The 17,739-nt window shown below is 42.2% G+C and overlaps 1 protein-coding gene across 1 annotated transcript in view; it reads left to right on the top strand.

Annotated features, from left to right (window-relative positions):
* Window positions 1-17,739, top strand: part of phgdh (phosphoglycerate dehydrogenase) — a 49,525-nt gene that overhangs the window by 11,786 nt on the left and 20,000 nt on the right. The window contains exons 6-8 of the mRNA XM_068034560.1: window positions 8,257-8,389; window positions 12,433-12,581; window positions 17,549-17,701. Coding sequence (XP_067890661.1) covers window positions 8,257-8,389; window positions 12,433-12,581; window positions 17,549-17,701 — 435 coding nt within the window. The remainder of the gene's footprint in view (window positions 1-8,256; window positions 8,390-12,432; window positions 12,582-17,548; window positions 17,702-17,739) is intronic.

The raw sequence follows: 17,739 nt of genomic DNA, 5'->3' as shown, positions 1-17,739 counted from the left end.
AGCTCTTGAAAGGGGAAAGGGAACTGAAGAATTGGAAGGTTTGGTTGAAGGCGCAGCTGCTGATGATGGGGTAAAGGGGGAGAGGATGACAAGATTGGAATCGTGGCACAGATTTAAGGGAACGGTTCTATCCTGGATGTTCAGCTTTGAGGGTAGTTACAGCTGTTCCCATCCATGTGAGTAGTGTGTGTTCCATTACACTGCTAACATAATCCTTCTAGAATAATTTGTTTGCTTAATACCTAGAGAGAGCTGTGTTCTACATGGTTTCAGCTCTAACCAAGCACAGTGTAAAACCCGAATGCAGCCTGTGCATTTTTTCAGGCCGTTCAGACACTTAGACTGTCAAGTTCACTCATTTAGACTTTTTAAAAAAAAATTCCTTCATGGGATGCAGGCGTCTCTGGCCAGGCCAGCATTTATTGCCCTTGAGAAGGCAGTTTTCCCACTTGTGGCAGATGTTTTTTATTTCAGGCAAAATATCCAAGGTTTAGATTTCAAATACAAATGTAGACTTGTTTAAGTATGACAGTTTTGAAGTATTCTATACCAGTGAGATTGTGCCATCAGCATATCAATATTGGGTAGTAGATGGAATGGTGCAGAATATTGCCCAGCTGATTTTAGGTATGAAGGAAACAATTTTATTTGCAGTACACTAGATCTATCCATGATTCCAGAAATTGATAATGTAATAGGCCGTAGCATATTAAAGTTATTGATACCTGACCTTGCTATCTTAATCTAAATTGAAACAGCAACATAAAAAAGAACCAATATTTTTTTTAAATGCAAGCAACTTAGAAGGAAAGCGCTCCATTCTGTGTTGTATCAGGACATGCAGAAGGTTTTGATTAATTGCTTTTTTTTTAACATGCTAAATGGCATCTGACTTTTTAGATTCTGAGGTTCACCAAGCATTCTCTTTCCACCACCCCCACCTCACCCCCAGTGATGACATAAGTTTATATTTGTGTATTCATGTTGGAAGGAAGAACTTAATTTGGATGAAAACTGCTTTTGCCTGCAAGATTCAAGAATAAAATAATATTGTGAAACTGGTTTCTGGCAAGTTATTAGGATATCCCTTAAAGTTCAGAATACGGTGTTTTGGAAGGGGACGGTATCCAAGCCTGTTGTAGGAAGCAGTTTTGACATCACCCACTGTACATTGTTTTCTTTTTGGGGAAAGGCTGTTTTATTCTCAAATTTCAAATTCACTTATAATTTGAATACTGCATAAAGATTGAAGAGTGCAAACATTCTCTGTGAAGTGGAAAGCATAATAAAATTACCTTTTTGCCAAGAGCTGTTTGCTTTCCTGTGCCACAAAATACTTGGAGGTGTGAAGTTTTGTGACAGGTCAAATGTTCAAATTGATATGACCTGATTGATCTTTTCCTATGTTTTGCTTTTTTATATGAAAAAAAGAGGAAGTTAAACATTCTAAAATTTTTGAAATATGAAATTTGATGGCACAAGCAAGACATTTGGGGAAATAAAGTTGCCGACTTGAGAACCCGAGTTCAGCCTGTTGACTGTTTGCATTTGTGTAAATAGTGTAGTATAATTAAATAATGCACAACAACTTGTGACATCTGAATTATCTGAAGAGAAGAAAATTTGCAAGGCTACGGAGAAAAGGCAAGGGAGTGGAACTACGTGAGTTGTTCTTGCGGAGAGCTGGCATGGACACAGCAGGCCGAATGACCGCCTTTGCTGTAACCATTCTATGATCCCACCCCAAAGCTTACATGGAGGTTATAATAAATTGGTAAAATCTATAAGGTAGACTCAATTTTAAACAGACATGTATGCAAAATTTTCCTTTTTTTGGAAAATAGGCTGCATCTTCCATGTTATTGAGCTAAAATTTGGCATCAATGCCCTGCTTTCAAATAGTATTATGGTTAAAGGATTAAAAAAACTATGTGAAACTTGGTCACATCTTCATGGAAATCTTGATTTGAAATATGTGACTTTAGGTGTCAAAGTACTCGGCTGTAGCAGAGGCATTGGTTGGGGTTGGCAATGTATCCATACATGGACACCAGTGGCAAAACTTTTGAAGTCTGTGACTGGTAATTTCAGAGATGAGAAATTTCACATAGGCTTCTTCTTTCCAGCCAAGTCTGACTTTAAAAAAAAAAAATTCACAGCTGGTACTTTGATAGGTGCTTAGAACTGCTCTGCTAGAAACCACAAACTTGTCCTAAGTTCGGAAGCTGCTGTTCCCGCTCTAAGCAGCTGTGAAACTGACGGCTGTGAATATTTTTTTTTTAATGGACCAAGCACAAAGCTGCTCTGGGAGAATTCTCTTACTCTGCACCTGTCAGAGAGGGGGGGGGGGGGATGGGAGTGGGTGGCGTGGAGGGGAGAGAGCGGGGAGATGGATGGACATGGGAGTGGGGGGGTAGAGAGATGGACATGGGGGATGGGGACGAGATAGGGATTGACCGAGAAGGGAGAGCGAGAGATCAAAATCACACTTGACAGATGGACAGTTATCTGGATTCTCGCATCACTACATCAAACGTGCGGGCAGACATTGACTAACTGTGCAAGCAAAAACAATGCCAGGTACCCATTAAATAGGAAGAAAAGTGTTTTAAATCGGACTGCGTTTTGATGGCATTAGACTGGCTATACGCTTTATATGCACATTAATTGCCCACATATCCGTGGCTGAGTCAATTTTATCAAATGTCTGTGGTGCATGCAAACATATGAATTAGGAGCAGGCGTAGGCCACTTGGCCCCTTGAGCCTGCTCTGCCATTCAATAAGATTTATGGTCGATCTGATTGTAACCTTAACACCATATTCCCGCCTACCCCCAATAACCTTTCACCCCTTTACTTATCAAGAATCTATCTCCCTCTACCTTAAAAATATTCAAAGACTCTGCTTGCACCACCTTTTGAGGAAGAGTGTTCCAAAGACTGATAACCCTCAGAGAAAATTTCTCCTCCTCTGTCTTAAATGGGCGACCCCTTGTTTTTAAACAGTGACCCCTACTTCTAGATTCTCCCACAAGAGGAAACATCCTTTCCACATCCACCCTGTCAAACCCTTCAGAATCTTGTTTCAATCAAGTCACCTCTTGCTCTTCTAAACTCCAGCAGATACAAGCCTAGCCTGTCCAACCTTTCCTCATAAGACAACCCGCCCATCCCAGGTATTCGTCTAGTCAACCTTCTCTGAACTGCTTCCAACATATTTGCATCCTTCCTTAAATAAGGAGACCAATACTGTACACAGTACTCCAGATGTGGTCTCACCAATGCCCTGTATAGCTAAAGCATAACCTCTCTATTTTTGAATTCGATTTTCCCCCCGCCCCCCCCCCCCCCCCAAATGAATGATAACGTTCTATTAGCTTTCCTCCTAACTAGCTGTACCTTCATACTAACCTTTTACAATTCATGCACTAGGACACCCAGATCCCTCTGCATCTCACAGTTCTGCAATCTCTCACCATTTAGATAATATGCTTCTTTGTTATTCTTCCTGCCAAAATGGACAATTTCACATTTTCCCACATTATACTCAATTTGCCAGATCTTTGCCCACTCACTTAACCAATCTATATCCCTTTGTAGCCTCCTTATATCCTCTTCACAACTATCCATGCCAATATGATGTCCCCTACACCATGAGCTTTTATTTTCCGCGATAACCTCTGCTGCAGCACCTTATCAAATGCTTCTGGAAATCTAAGTACAATACATCCACTGGTTCCCCTTTATCCACAGCACATGTAACTCCCTTAAAGAACTCCAGTAAATTGGTTAAACATGATATCCCTTTCACAAAACCATATTGACTCTTCCTGACTGCCTTGAAGTTTTCTAAGTGCCTTGCTGTAACGTCTTTAATAATAGCTTCTAACATTTTCCCTATAACGGCGGTTAAGCTAACTGGCGTGTCGTTTCATGCTTTCTGTCTCCCCTTTTTGAATAAAGGAGTTACATTGGCTATTTTCCAATCTAATGGAACTATCCCCCGAATCTAGGGAATTTTGGAAAATTAAAATCAATGCATTAACAATCTCTCTCGCCACTTTTTAAGACCCTAGGATGAAGTCCATTAGGACCCAGGAACCTGTCTGCCTGCAGCTCCAACAATTTGCTCAGTACCACTTCCCTGGTTGTAATTCTCTTGAGTTCCTCCCTCCCTTCCATTTCCTGACTTAGTTTTTTCTGGGATGTTACTTGTATCTTCTATGATGAAGACTGATGCAAAAAATCTGTTCACTTCATTTGCCATCACTTTAGTTTCCCTTATTAATTCCCCAGACTCACTTTCTATAGGACCAGTGCTCACTTTGTTAACTTTTCTCTTTTTAAAAAAAAAAAATATCTGTCTTACTATTTGTCTTTGTTTCTTGCCAAATTTCTTGCATACTCTAATTTTTCCCTCCTTATTAATCTTTTAATCATTCTTTGCTTTTTATATTCTGTCCAATCTTCTGATCTGTCACCCATCTCTGTGCAATTATATGCTTTTTATTTAAGTTTGATACTATCTAACTTTTTTTTAGTTAAACAAGGATGGTGGGTCCACCCCTTGGAATTTTTCTTTCCCGTTGGAATGTATCTATTCTGTGTATTCTGAAATATCCCCTTAAATGTCTGCCACTGCATCTCTATTGACCTAATACTTAACCTATTTTGCCAGTTCACTTTTGCCAGCTCTGCTTTCATGCCCTCATAGTTGCCCTTATTTAAGTTTAAAATACTAGTTTTACATCCACTCTTCTCTCCCTCAAACTGTAAAATTTAACCATATTATGATCACTGCTGCCTATGGGTGCCTTCACTGAGGTCATCAATTAATCCTATTTTGTTGCACAGTGCCCTGCTCTCTGGCTCCAGAATGTGCTGTTCCAAGAAACTATCCTGAAAACGTTCTATGAACTCATTAGGCTACCTTTGCCAATCCAATTTTTCCAATCTATATGTAGATTAAAATCCTCCATGATTATCGCTGCACCTTTCTGACAAGCACCCATTATTTCTTCCTTTTATACCCAGTACTACCGTGTGGTTACTGTTATGGGGCCTGTACATCACTCCCACATAAATGATTTCTTGCCTTTATCATTTCTCATCTTGACCCAACCTGTTTCTACATCCTGCTTTCCTGAACTAAGATCATCCCTCTCTATTGTGCTGATACCATCATTAATTAACAGAGCCACCCTTCCAATTTTTCTTCCTAGCTTCCTGTCCTTCCTAAATATCATGTACCCTTCAATATTCAGGTCCCAATCGATGCCATCTGCAGCTATGTCTCTGTAATGGCTTTCAGATCGTACTTATTTATTTCTATTTGTGCTATCTGTTCATCTATTTTGTTTTGAATGCTATAGGCATTCAGATACAGAGCCTTTAGTTTTGTCCTTTTTTTTATTTTTGTAACCTCTAGACTTGCCTGCTGATTTACTCTTAGATATGTAATCACTGTCCCTTTCTGTCACAGTCTGTTTATCATTTCCCATATTAATACCTTACTCTCTTGCCTTGTCTCTCTTTGATTTGCCACATCTTCCCAAATTTGATCCCTTGCCCCCACTATTTAGTTTAAAACCCTCTTTACTTCCCGAGTTATCCAACTCGCTGGAACACCGGTCCCAGCGTGGTTCAGGTGTAGACCATCCCAACGGTACAGCCCCCACTTTTTTCCCAGTACTGGTGCCAGTGCCCCACAAACCAGAACCCACTTCTACCACACCAGTCTTTGAGCCATGCATTCATTTTTCTACTCTTATTTGCCCTACTCCAGTTTGCACAGGACTCCGGTCATAATCCAGAGATTACCACCTTTTGAGGTTCTGCTTAATTTGGTGCCTAGCTCCTCATACTGACCATACAGAACCTCCTTCCCTGTCTGCCTATGTTGTTGATACCTACATGGACCATGGCAACTGGATCCTCCCCCTCCCACTAAGTACCTCTCCAGCCCTGAGCAGATGTCCTGAACCTTGGCAACATGTTGGTGCCTATCCCTGACCATCAATCCTCCACTTTCTTCCAAGACATGCCCAGACTTATTTATAAATAGATCATAAAGTTTGTGTACAGCTTTAATTGACTAATATCAGAATTTATGCATGTATAAATTTTATATGAATGTTTTAAGAGTCTGATTTTAATTGCTCCAGCTGTGCTATTATCCAAATGGCAGCTGGAACTTTCTGAAGTCTGATTTTCTAAAATGTAGTTATCAGTCTTTGTTTTTCACAGCGAAGCGTGAACAGGACTACCATTGAAGCATGAAAGCAAGCAGCACAGTTTTTAATCTGTAGTGTGATAAAATGTAGGACTTGTTGATATAAAAATATTTATTGTGGCTGAATACCTCCATGAGTAAAGGTTCTCCAAAACGCACAAATAATTCAGTAATCTATACCTGTGCCACCAATTTTCTAAATAGTTCTTATACACAAAGATTCCCAGTTGTTGAACTGAAAACAAAACTGACATCCTATTTGTACGACCAAGTACACGTACTCCGTCATCTAACATACAAAAACTAGTGAAAGACTGAAAAACAGACTTGCATTAATATAGCGCCTTTCACAATTTCAGGGCATCCCAAAACGCCAAAGTCAAATGCAGCGCAGGTAGGTGAATAGGCAAGATTTGATGATTTCAGTTGCACAGAAATTGGGTGGGGAGGCGGTGGGGGTGGAAAGAAAAGAAACCTGCATGTAGTTGGAAGAATTGTCAGCCTTGGCTCAATTGGTAGTGCCCTATCCTCTAAGGCAGAAGGTTGTGGATTCTAGCCCCACTCCAGAGACATGATCACATTATCTAGGCTGACACCCAGTGTAATACTGAAGACTGCACTGTGGGAGGTGCAGTCTTTTGGGTGAGTTATTAAACCGAGGCCCGCAGTTGGATGTAAAAGATTCCATGGCACTGTTTTGACGATGATCAGGGGAATTCTTTCAGTGTCCTGGCCAACATATATCCCTCAACTAACAATGCTAAAACAGATTATCTATTCATGACCACATTGCTGGTTATGGGACCCTGTTGTGCACAAAATAGCTGTTGTATTGACTGCATTACAACAATGACTGCACTTCAAATGTACTTCATTAGCTGTATTTTTGGATGTCCTGAGGTCATGGGAAAGGTGCTATGTAAGTGCAGTTCTCTCTCTCTCTGCTAGTTTATTGTATAGCGCATATAAATATTATCTGCATTTCTCTAAGCAGATTACATTTATAACAGTGCTTTCTTTGTGTTTCTGCATGCCAGAGTCACGTTAGAACTATTACTCAGAGAACTGGTACTTTTAGCATGTTGTTTCAAATTTAGTTTATTGAGTTTCATAATTGGAATATTCATAAGCTGATTCATGATTATTTCACCCCAATGTGAGGAGCTTATGGATTCATTTGTGTGTCTCTCATTTTACCCAATTATCACCTTAACAAGCTCAATTTCTGTCTGAGACCACCTGCCTGAGTCCTCGTCCTTCTCTCCACACAACAACTGTCCTCGGCCCAATGTTTACTGCCTTTGTCAATACCACACTCTGCTCGGGTTCTGGCTTCCATCATCACTCCCTGCTATTGAACCCTATCTTCAGTCACAAAGCCTTCAGATAATCTCATACGTGCACTTTGGATTGCTTTCCATAAACTTTCTGCATTTTTGTCTCTTGAACCCTCCTTCAAAAGCCAACCTATTTGATTTGCCTTTGGTCACTGTCCATAACTCTTTAACATTCCTTGGTATCTGAACAGAAGAGGCTAAGGGGTGACTTAATTGAGTTGTACAAAATTGTGAGGGCCTAGATAGAGTAGACAGGAAGGACCTGGTTCCGCCTAGCAGACAGTTCAATTACCGGGGGCAAAGATTTAAGGTGACTGGTAGAAGGATTAGAGAGGACATGAGGAAAAACTTTTTCACCTAGAGAGTGGTGGTGTCTGGAATTCACTACTGGATCGGTGATGGAGGCAGCAACCCTCCACTCACTTTAAAAGGTGCCTGGGCGTGCACTTGAAACCCTGCACGGCTATGGACTAGTTGCTGGAAGGTGGGATTAGATTGGGCAGCTATTTTTTTTTTTCAGCCAGCGCAGACCCAATGGGCTGAATGGCCTCTCTCTGACTTAACTTTTCTGTGGTTCTATCCAGTTTTTAATATGAAACACATTTGCAATGTTTTATTCTGTTAAAGACACTATGAAAAGCTTGTGAAGAATTAAACACAATAACATTTTGAAATTATTATTTCAGACCATAGGCTATGATCCAATAATTCCTGCCAATGTGGCAATTACTTTTGGAGTAGAATTCCTGGCTCTGGAAAACCTCTGGCCACAGTGTGACTTCATCACTGTCCACACTCCTTTAATGCCAACTACCAAAGGTAAATAAATGTTTGGTGCCTCAAAGTGTTGCACATGATTTTAAAAGAGTAGTTTTTGCTTTTTGTGTTGGGCCTGAAGTTTAACAGTTAATGCAAGTGATAATTTATTCTAAATGTTGAACTAGGCAGCACGGTGGCGCAGTGGTGAGCACCGCAGCCTCACAGCTCAAGGGACCCGGGTTCAATTCCGGCTACTGCCAATGTGGAGTTTGCACGTTTCCCTTGTGACCGCGTGGGTTTTCGCTGGGTGCTCCGGTTTCCTCCCACCGCCAAAGACTTGCAGGTGATGGGTAAATTGGCCATTGTAAATTGCCCTAGTGTAGGTAGGTGGTAGGGAATATGGGATTACTGTAGGGTTAGTATAAATGGGTGGTTCTTGGTCGGCACAGACTCGGTGGGCCGAAGGGCCTGTTTGAGTGCTGTATCTCTAAATAAATAAATAGTCACCTTAATGGAGACCTATCAAGTTGGCCACTGCAGTAACATCACCTCCACTAACTAGGTGAGCAACTTATTTTTAAATGCAACTTTTGGAAAAATAAGTCATCTGCTTGGATTTATTACTACCCCTTTAAATAGCATGAGAGATTCTAAGTGATCTCGGTTAAAGAGAAAAACTGATGAGTTCTGAAAACCGAACTAAGAATAGAAAATTCTGGATGTGGACAGCAAGTTGGTCAGCATCTGCAAAGTTTAATAAAATCAGATTAATGTTTCAGCCAAGGCTCTACTGCCAAAACATTTAATTGCTTTTTTTTTTAACAAGTTTTTGACCAACCAGATGTATAATTCCTAGTATTTCTTGATTTTCTAAATACCCTGCTTATAGCAAGTTAACTCTAATTTTCTTGTTATTTGTGGAAGTCTACGTTAAAGGCCAATGCTCATTGTGTAGATGCACCAAGTTTAGAAACACTAAAACAATAAGGCAAATCAAGAAACAGTGATCAGGTGACAAAAACCTAGGATTTTAAAAGCTTGAAAATGATGATGAAGGAAAGGCTGAGGGAAGTATGGAATGTCATAGTTTTGAAGTATGAAACAGTCAGTGGAGATTATGTGGTAAATCTTGGTTCTAACATAGTGAGGAAAATGGGGAAAGAAAATTGTTTAAGATGGTGCATTTGGAATTACTGAAGCACATTGATTGTGAGTGAGAAGTTGAAGACTCGGAAGAGATTGGGATCGCTGATCAGACTGGAAGCTTTTTCTTGTATCTTGGCTGAGTGTAAGTGAACTATATAGAAGAGCCTTTCCAAATACAAGGGCAGTATTTAAAGGTTTTGATTTTATGGAAAGTTAAGAGTTGTTGAGGGGAAAAGAAGGGGTTAAGCTGTTTAGAGGGAAATTCAGCAACTGATGTTATATTTGTGATTAGAGGAAATAGTGAGGTCAAGACTGTTAGTAACAATTTGCATTTGTATATCATCTTTAACATAGAAAAATGTCCCATAGCACTTGAAAAAACAGAAGAAAATGGACATGGAGCCAAAGAAGGGGATATTAGTGGGGTGACCAAAAGCTTGTTGCAAATGAGTGGGTTTTAAGGTAGATTTTGAAGGAGGAGAGAAAGTTGAAAGTGTTTAAGAATGGAGAGGCTGTGGGTGGGGTATTGGGATGGTATCGGTCAAAGGGAGGGGAGGATGAACGGAGTTTTGGGTGCTTGTAGATCTGGAAGATATTAAACATGGGACAGGATTTAAACACAAGAATGAGAATTTTAAACTTGAGGCATTGGGAGAACCAATAGTCATTGTCACAAGATTAGGAGTGGTGGGTAAGCATGACTTTCTGCGACACAGTACAAGCAGCAGAGTTTTGGGTGAGCTGAAGTTTATGGAGGATGGGAGAGTATTGAAAATTCATGTTTGAAGGTGATATAGGTATGGATGAGTGTTTCGGCAGCAGGTGGGCAATAGGTGAGTACAGACTAAAGGACCATCAGTAGGAAATGGTTACTGTTGAGTGGACTTACCTTTTCTTCTGGTGAATTGCATCTCAAGAACTGAAAAAATCTAAATTTTCATTGGCCAATAGAAAGTCGACGCACGCACCAAGTCCCTTTCACCCATCATCCCTATGCTCACTGACTTGCATTGGTTCCCAGTTAAGTAGCATCTCTCTTGTAATTCTCATCCTTGTTTTTAAATCCCTCCATGGCCTCACCCCTCCCTGTCTCTCTAATCTCCTCCAGCTCTATGTCCCTTCAACCTGATGGGGGTGTGGTACATTGAGCAGTGGTGGGTAGGAGATGTCATGTGAAGATGCATTCGCTGACCTTGACCACCCACGTAAGGACATGAAGCTTCTTGTAGCACTACTGCCAGGTCCTCAGGGCCAGACACTTTGCAATGACCTTCCTGGCCACATGCTTCCATTCTGTTCGATCCCCTGCGGAAACATGGCCTCTCTCTTCCTGTCTATCTTCAGCACTACATCTCTGTACTTAGGAGTCCTCTCTTTTCCCTGGTGCTCCATTTGTGCAGCTGCTACATGTAGCCAGTGTCCGTTCAGGTATCCAACAGCAGCTCCCCTTTAAGAGGAGCAGGCTGGCTGGACTACGTGATGTCAGCGCATACTGCTTAGCCCCCTGCTGAGCACTCAGGCAGCCAGCAGCACAGGCCCGTCTCAGACCAGTGTTACCTACAGGTAAATAAGGAGGCAGCACCAAGTTTTCATGTTGCCTGCTTCAACAGCAATGGACGTCGGCTGGTCATGAACTGCAACCCCTCCCTTGTGCCCCAAAAACCAATTTTTAGCTCAGTTTGTCTTGCAATGGCATTTGGCGGACAACTTTTATTTGAATATGTTTTACTACTGTTTAACTGCTTTATGAATTAGTAAGCATTGTTTAACTTTACATTTGTAACCTTCATGTTCTGCTCTTTTCTGAGATCATTAAAGTTAAAGATGGTGGCATGCATTCCTAAAGTTTACGTAAGATTTCAAAGAAATCGTCTCTGTCTAAGCCACCTTATATGCTAGATTGCTGGAGGGAAAATACACTTCTAATCATACTGACTCTGAATACGTTTTCACACTAAAACAAACGCTCTACAATACAAACTCTTCTATCTTGTCATGTGCCCAAGAACTGTTGCTACTTGTTCATTAAGAATAATTGCATTTGAACCTCAGCAGTAGTGAGGAATGATTTTCAGGGGAGGCAGAATTCCAACATTTTACCAGCAGAATTGCCCAGTTATGTATACAAAAACATTTACATAGTTACTAACTTGCTCATGAAACCAAAACAACAGTAACTGAAAGACCAAGATTTAGAGCTTTTCATTGGTTTTCTCCAGTCTTCCCATTAGTCAATTTAACTGTTAACTGTAACACAACTGATGTCTGGTAACATCTTGGGGTAGTTGTCAGTTTTGCTAATGTTTTTCCAAACCAGATTATTACAAGAAGTATTGTAATGTTTTTATGTTTCTGTATATATGGGTCATGTAGTAATAGTCTCATTTTAATTAAAATATGATTTTTCCATTTAGTATTGCATAATGTCTGAAAGACTTATGTAATTAAGTTGGTTTTTTTTCTCTCTGCCATGTCAGTTTGCTCTCTTGACGGCATTAACATCATCTTTGGCGTATCGTACCACCAGGATCCTCTACCTTATTCAAGGGACAGTTCTTCATGTGCAAGGCTCAACAGTGAGCATCAGGAGAGCCAGATCGGTTCCTGCCTGACATACATGCAGATACTTCCAGTATGGGTCACTGGATAGCAATCCGGATCAGTAATCAGGGCTGAATTTTCCTTCCTGACCCAGAAGACTTGAGGCTGATTAGAGTGCCTTTGCTGCCGCTACAGCTGATATCAGCTTTTTCAGCTCAGCACTGGGATGATATTGGTCTGTATGGCTTAGTGACTCACTGGATAAACTTGCTGAGCCTTTTAGGGAATTAAGTTGTACTATTTTGTGATAAATGTAAAAGATCTAATAATTTGGTTTAAATCAACAGTTCCAAGGCGCACTCAAAGTCTGACAAGATTTATCTAATTATCTTGCTTTATACCTTTTTTATATTTAGGATTGTTGAATGACGAAACTTTTGCCAAATGTAAAAGGGGAGTTAAGGTTATTAATTGTGCTCGAGGAGGTATTATTGATGAGGAAGCATTACTTCGAGCGATGGAATCTGGACAGTGTGGTGGTGCAGGGCTGGATGTATTTGAAGAGGTATGACGAAATTGTATATTGGATTGCGTTCATTAGAGTTGTTGGAAGTATGTAATCCTAGATTTTTTCTCTCTCCTAAAATCAGCATCTGTAACAACTTTCAAAGCATAATTATTAATTGCAATTGTATTTATGTTGTGCAGTATCAAGTTGAAACATCACTGCTTCAGTGAATTTCTTTTGGAGCGCAGTGACACATGTTATGTGGGTCCCCTTAAATTAAGAGTAAACTTTTCTTATGGATAGATTTTTGGATACAAAGGGAGTTAAAGGATACGGGGATTATGCAAGGAGGTGGATTTGAGGTAAAGGATCAGCTATGATCTTGTTAAATGATTGAGCAGGTTGAAAGGGCCAAATGGCCTACTCCAGCTCCTATTTCTTAGTTCTTGGACAAGCTTTTACCATGACACACTTAGAGCTGGATTTCCCTCCTTTTACTGGAGGAGAGTGGGGTCAGAACTTCAGCCTGTCTGCCTGTATCCCACCATGACCTTGACACATTTTCATGAGTAAGCACTGTTTACATATTCAGAGTGGGCTTCCAGGAGGCTCCTTGCCCTTGACAAGGAGGCTGCCACTGTTGGCGTCTGGAAAATACAAGTGGTGTTCCAGGAAGACCACCAGCATTTAGAAGATGATGGGAACTGAAGGGTTGGCAGGGGTAGATGTTCCCAAAGTCCTGATAACAACCTAAATGCTAGGCCTCACTCAACTGAGGTCTGAAAGGTCAGTGTTAAGGCTTAAGGAGATTTGTTTACCTTTGGACCCTTTCCAAACAAGACATCAGGCTTTCTGCCATTGCACTGCTGGCAATCTGTAGGATTGGCAGTGCAAGTAGCAGTGAGCTGATGAATGGGCAGTACAGCCCCAGGTGGAGGAGGAATGTTCAGAATGGAGCAGTGATGCAGCAGTAGGCTTCCCTGCTTGATTTTTTTTTCCTGAATTTCCTTTGCTACACTGCCCAATTTCAGGCAGTATGGCCAAAGACCATTCAGCTTTTAAAGTTTCCCCATTGCTTATTTTTTTTTTCTGATATTACATCTGTTAGCTGTGGTTCCGTGGTAATACTCTTGACTCTGAGTCAAAGATTAATCTCTGGCAGGGATTAAAAAGTGTATTTATACACCTGTCCAATTTTCCATTCCATTTATTTCAATTAATCATCTGGTCATTTAGCTCATTGTTTGTGGAACCTTGCTGTATGCAATTGTTTCCTCACATTAGAAGAGTGACTACACTTTAAACATATAGTGGCTGCCAAGCATGTTGGGATAAACTGAATGTGAAAGTTGCTATATAAATGCCACTTCCTCCTTTAATGTATATAGCCATTTTTGAATTAGTCATCCAACTCAGGGTAAGAAATGATACTGTGTATAACATGCTGTTCCTAAACATGACTTTCTCGATTTGTACCACCTTTTCAGTCTGTCGTGTTCCTTCCTAATGTGGATTAAACCAGTGAATCGAATTTCAATTGTGGTAGTTGAAATAGAATTTTTTTTTTCCAAGCCTAATCTTGGCCTCACAGCAACTTAAACACATTTCCAGTAGGGTTTTCTAGTTTGTGATCAGGAGAAGAAACAGCCTTGGCTAATTTCCTCCTCAATGACGCAGGTGTTGATGCCAGTTTTAGTACCACAGCCACTAATCCTACTGAAAGCAATTAGGTCAGCATAGACCAACAAATGTACCTGGGATCCTTCTGAACTGTATGGTTCAGCTATTCACTAGACAATGTGAGCTGCCTTTTTGAACCACTGCAGTCCATGTGGGGTAGGTACACCTACAGTGCTATTGGGAAGGGAGTTCCAGGATTTTGACCCAGTGACAGTGAATGAACGGTGATATAGTTTCAAGTCAGGATGGTGTGTGGCTTGGAGGTGAACTTGCAGGTGATGGTGTTCCCATGTGACTACTGCCCTTGTCATCTAGGTGCTGGAGGTTGCAGGTTTGGAAGGTGCTGTCTAAGGAGCCTTGGTGCGTTGCAGCCGTGCATCTTGTTGGTACACACTGCTGTCGGTGGTGAAGGGAGTGAATGTTTGTGGATGGGTGCTAATCAAGCTGGCTGCTTTGTCCTGGATAGTGTGGAGTTTCTTGAGTGTTGTTGGAACTGCACCCATCCAGGCAAGTGGAGAGTGTTCCATCACACTCCTGACTTGTGCCTTGTAGATGGTGGACAGGCTTTGTGGAGTCGGGAGGTGAGTTACTTGCTACAGGATTCTTAGTCTCTGACCTGCTCTTGTAGCCACAGTATTTATATGGCTACTCCAGTTCAGTTTCTGGTCAATGGTAGCCCCTAGGATGTTGATAGTGGGGGGATTCAGCGATGGTAATGCCGTTGAATGTCAAGGGGAGATGGTTAGATTCTGTCTTGTTGGAGATGGTCATTGCCTGGCACTTGTGTGGCGCGAATGTTACTTGCCACTTATCAGCCCAAGCCTGGATATTGTCCAGGTCTTGCTGCATTTCTACATGGACTGCTTCAGTATTTGAGGAGTCACGAATGGTGCTGAACATTGTGCAATCATCAGCAAACATCCCCATTTCTGACCGAAGGAAAGTCATTGATGAAGCAGCTGAAGACGGTTGGGCCTAGGACACTACCCTGAGGAACTCCTGCAGTGATGTCCTGGAGCTCAAATGATTGACCTCCAACAACCACAGCCATCTTCCTTTGCGCTAGGGATGACTCCAACCAGCAGAGGGTTTTCCCCCGATTCCCATTGACTCCAGTTTTGCGAGGGCTGCTTGATGCCATACTCAATCAAATGCTGCCTTGATGTCATGGGCAGTCACACTCACCTCACCTCTGGAGTTCAGCTCTTTTGTCCATGTTTGAAGCAAGGCTGTAATGAGGTCAGGAGCTGAGTGGCCCTGGCGGAACCCAAACTGAGCATCACTGAGCATGTTATTGCTAAGCAAGTGCTGCTTGATGGCACTGTTGATGACACCTTCCATCACTTTACTGATGATTGAGAGTAGACTGGGGCGGTAATTGGCCGGGTTGGACTTGTCCTGCTTTTTGTGTACAGGACATACTTGGGCAATTTTCCACATTGCCGGGTAGATGCCAGTGTTGTAACGATACTGGAACAGCTTGGCTAGGGGTGTGGCAAGTCCTGGTGCACAGGTCTTCAGTACTATTGTCGGAATATTGTCAGGACTCAGCCTTTGCAGTATACGCCTTCAGTCGTTTCTTGATATCACGCGGAGTGAATCGAATTGGTTGAAGTCTGGCATCGGTCATGCTAGGGACTTCTGGAAGAGGCCGAGATGGATCATCAACTCGGCACTGCTGGCAGAAGATTGTTGCAAATGCTTGAGCCTTATCTTTCGCACTGATGTGCTGGGCTCCCCCATCATTGAGGATGGGGATATTTGTGGAGCCACCTCCTCCAGTTAGTTGTTTAATTGTCCACCACCATTCACGACTGGATGTGGCAGAACTGCAGAGCTTAGATCGGATCCATTGGTTATGGGATCGCTTAGCTCTGTATATCACATGCTGCTTACGCAATTTGGCATGCAGATAGTCCTGGGTTGTAGCTTCACCAGGTTGATGCCTCATTTTGAGGTCTGCCTGGTGCTGCTCCTGGCATGCCCTCCATGCTTCTTTGAACCAGGGTTGGTCTCCTGGCTTGATAGTAATGGTAGAGTGGGGGATATGCCAGGCCACGAGGTCACTGATTGTGGTTGAGTCCAATTCTGCTGCTGCTGATGGCCCATAGCACCTCATGGATGCCCAGTTTTGCATTGCTAGATCTGTTTGAAATCTATCCCATTTAGCACGGTGATGGTGCCACACAACATGATGGAGGGTATCCTCAAAGTGAAGGCGTGACTTCGCCTCCACAAGGACTGTGCGGTGGTCACTCCTACCAATACAGTCATGGACAGCAGCATCTGCGGCAGGCAGATTGGGACAAGGTCAAGTATGTTTTTCCTTCGTGGTGGTTCCCCCACCACCTGCTGCAGACCCAGTATAGCAGCTGTGTCCTTTAGTACTCGGCCAGCTTGGTCAGTAGTGGTGCTATCGAGCCACTCTTGGTGATGGACATTGAAGTCCCCCACCCAGAGTACATTTTGTGCCCTTGCCACCCTCAGTGCTTCCTCCAAATGGTGTTCAACATGGAGGAGTACTGAGTTATCAGCTGAGGGAGGGCAGTAGATGGTAATCAGTAGGAGGTTACCTTGCCCATGTTTGACCTGATGCCATGAAACTTCATGGGGTCCGGAGTCAATGTTGAGGACTCCCCGGGCAACTCCCTCCCTACTGTAGGCCACTGTCCTGCCACCACTGCTGGGCCTGCCCTGCCGATGGGACAGGACATACCCGGGGATAGTGATTTTAGTGTCTGGGACATTGTCTGTAAGGTATGATTCCGTGACTATGACTGTCAGGTTATTGCTTGACTGTTCTGTGGGACAGCTCTCCCACCTTTGGCACAAGCCCCCAGATTTTAGTAAGGAGGACTTTGCTGGGTTTGCAGTTGTCATTTCCAGTGCCTAGGTCGATGTCAGGCGGTCCATCCGGCTTTATTCCTTTTTATTGACTTCGTCGCGATTAGGTACGACTTAATGGCTTGCTAGGCCATTTCAGAGGGCATATAAGAGTTAACCACATTGCTGTGGATCTGGAGTCACATGTAGGCCAGACCAGGTAAGGACAGCAGATTTCCTTCCCTAAAGGACATTAGTGAACCAGATGGGTTTTTACAACAATCGACAATGTTTTCATGGCCATCATTAGACTAGCTTTTCATTCCAGATTTATTAATTAAATTCAAATTCCACCTTCTGCTGTGGTGGGATTCAAACCCATGTCTCCTGATCAATACCCTGGGTTACTAGTCCAGTGATAATACCACTACGCCACCACCTCCCCCATTTCAACCATCAAAATGGAAACCAATGGTCCTGCACTTCTGTTTTAAATCTTTTATATTTTACATTATTCTCAGGAACCACCCAAGAATCATCTTCTAGTGAAACATCCAAATGTCATCAGCTGTCCACATCTAGGTGCCAGCACCCATGAAGCCCAGGGACGCTGTGGAAAGGACATTGCAACTCAAATTGTGGACATGGTGAAGGGAAGGTCACTAGTTGGAGTGGTATGTAGTATTGCTGCTGTATTTCTTAAGCACTTTAA

Source organism: Heterodontus francisci, chromosome 7, assembly GCF_036365525.1.
Source record: "Heterodontus francisci isolate sHetFra1 chromosome 7, sHetFra1.hap1, whole genome shotgun sequence".
NCBI classification, from domain to species: Eukaryota; Metazoa; Chordata; class Chondrichthyes; order Heterodontiformes; family Heterodontidae; genus Heterodontus; species Heterodontus francisci.
This window is presented reverse-complemented; position numbering and strand designations above follow the sequence as displayed.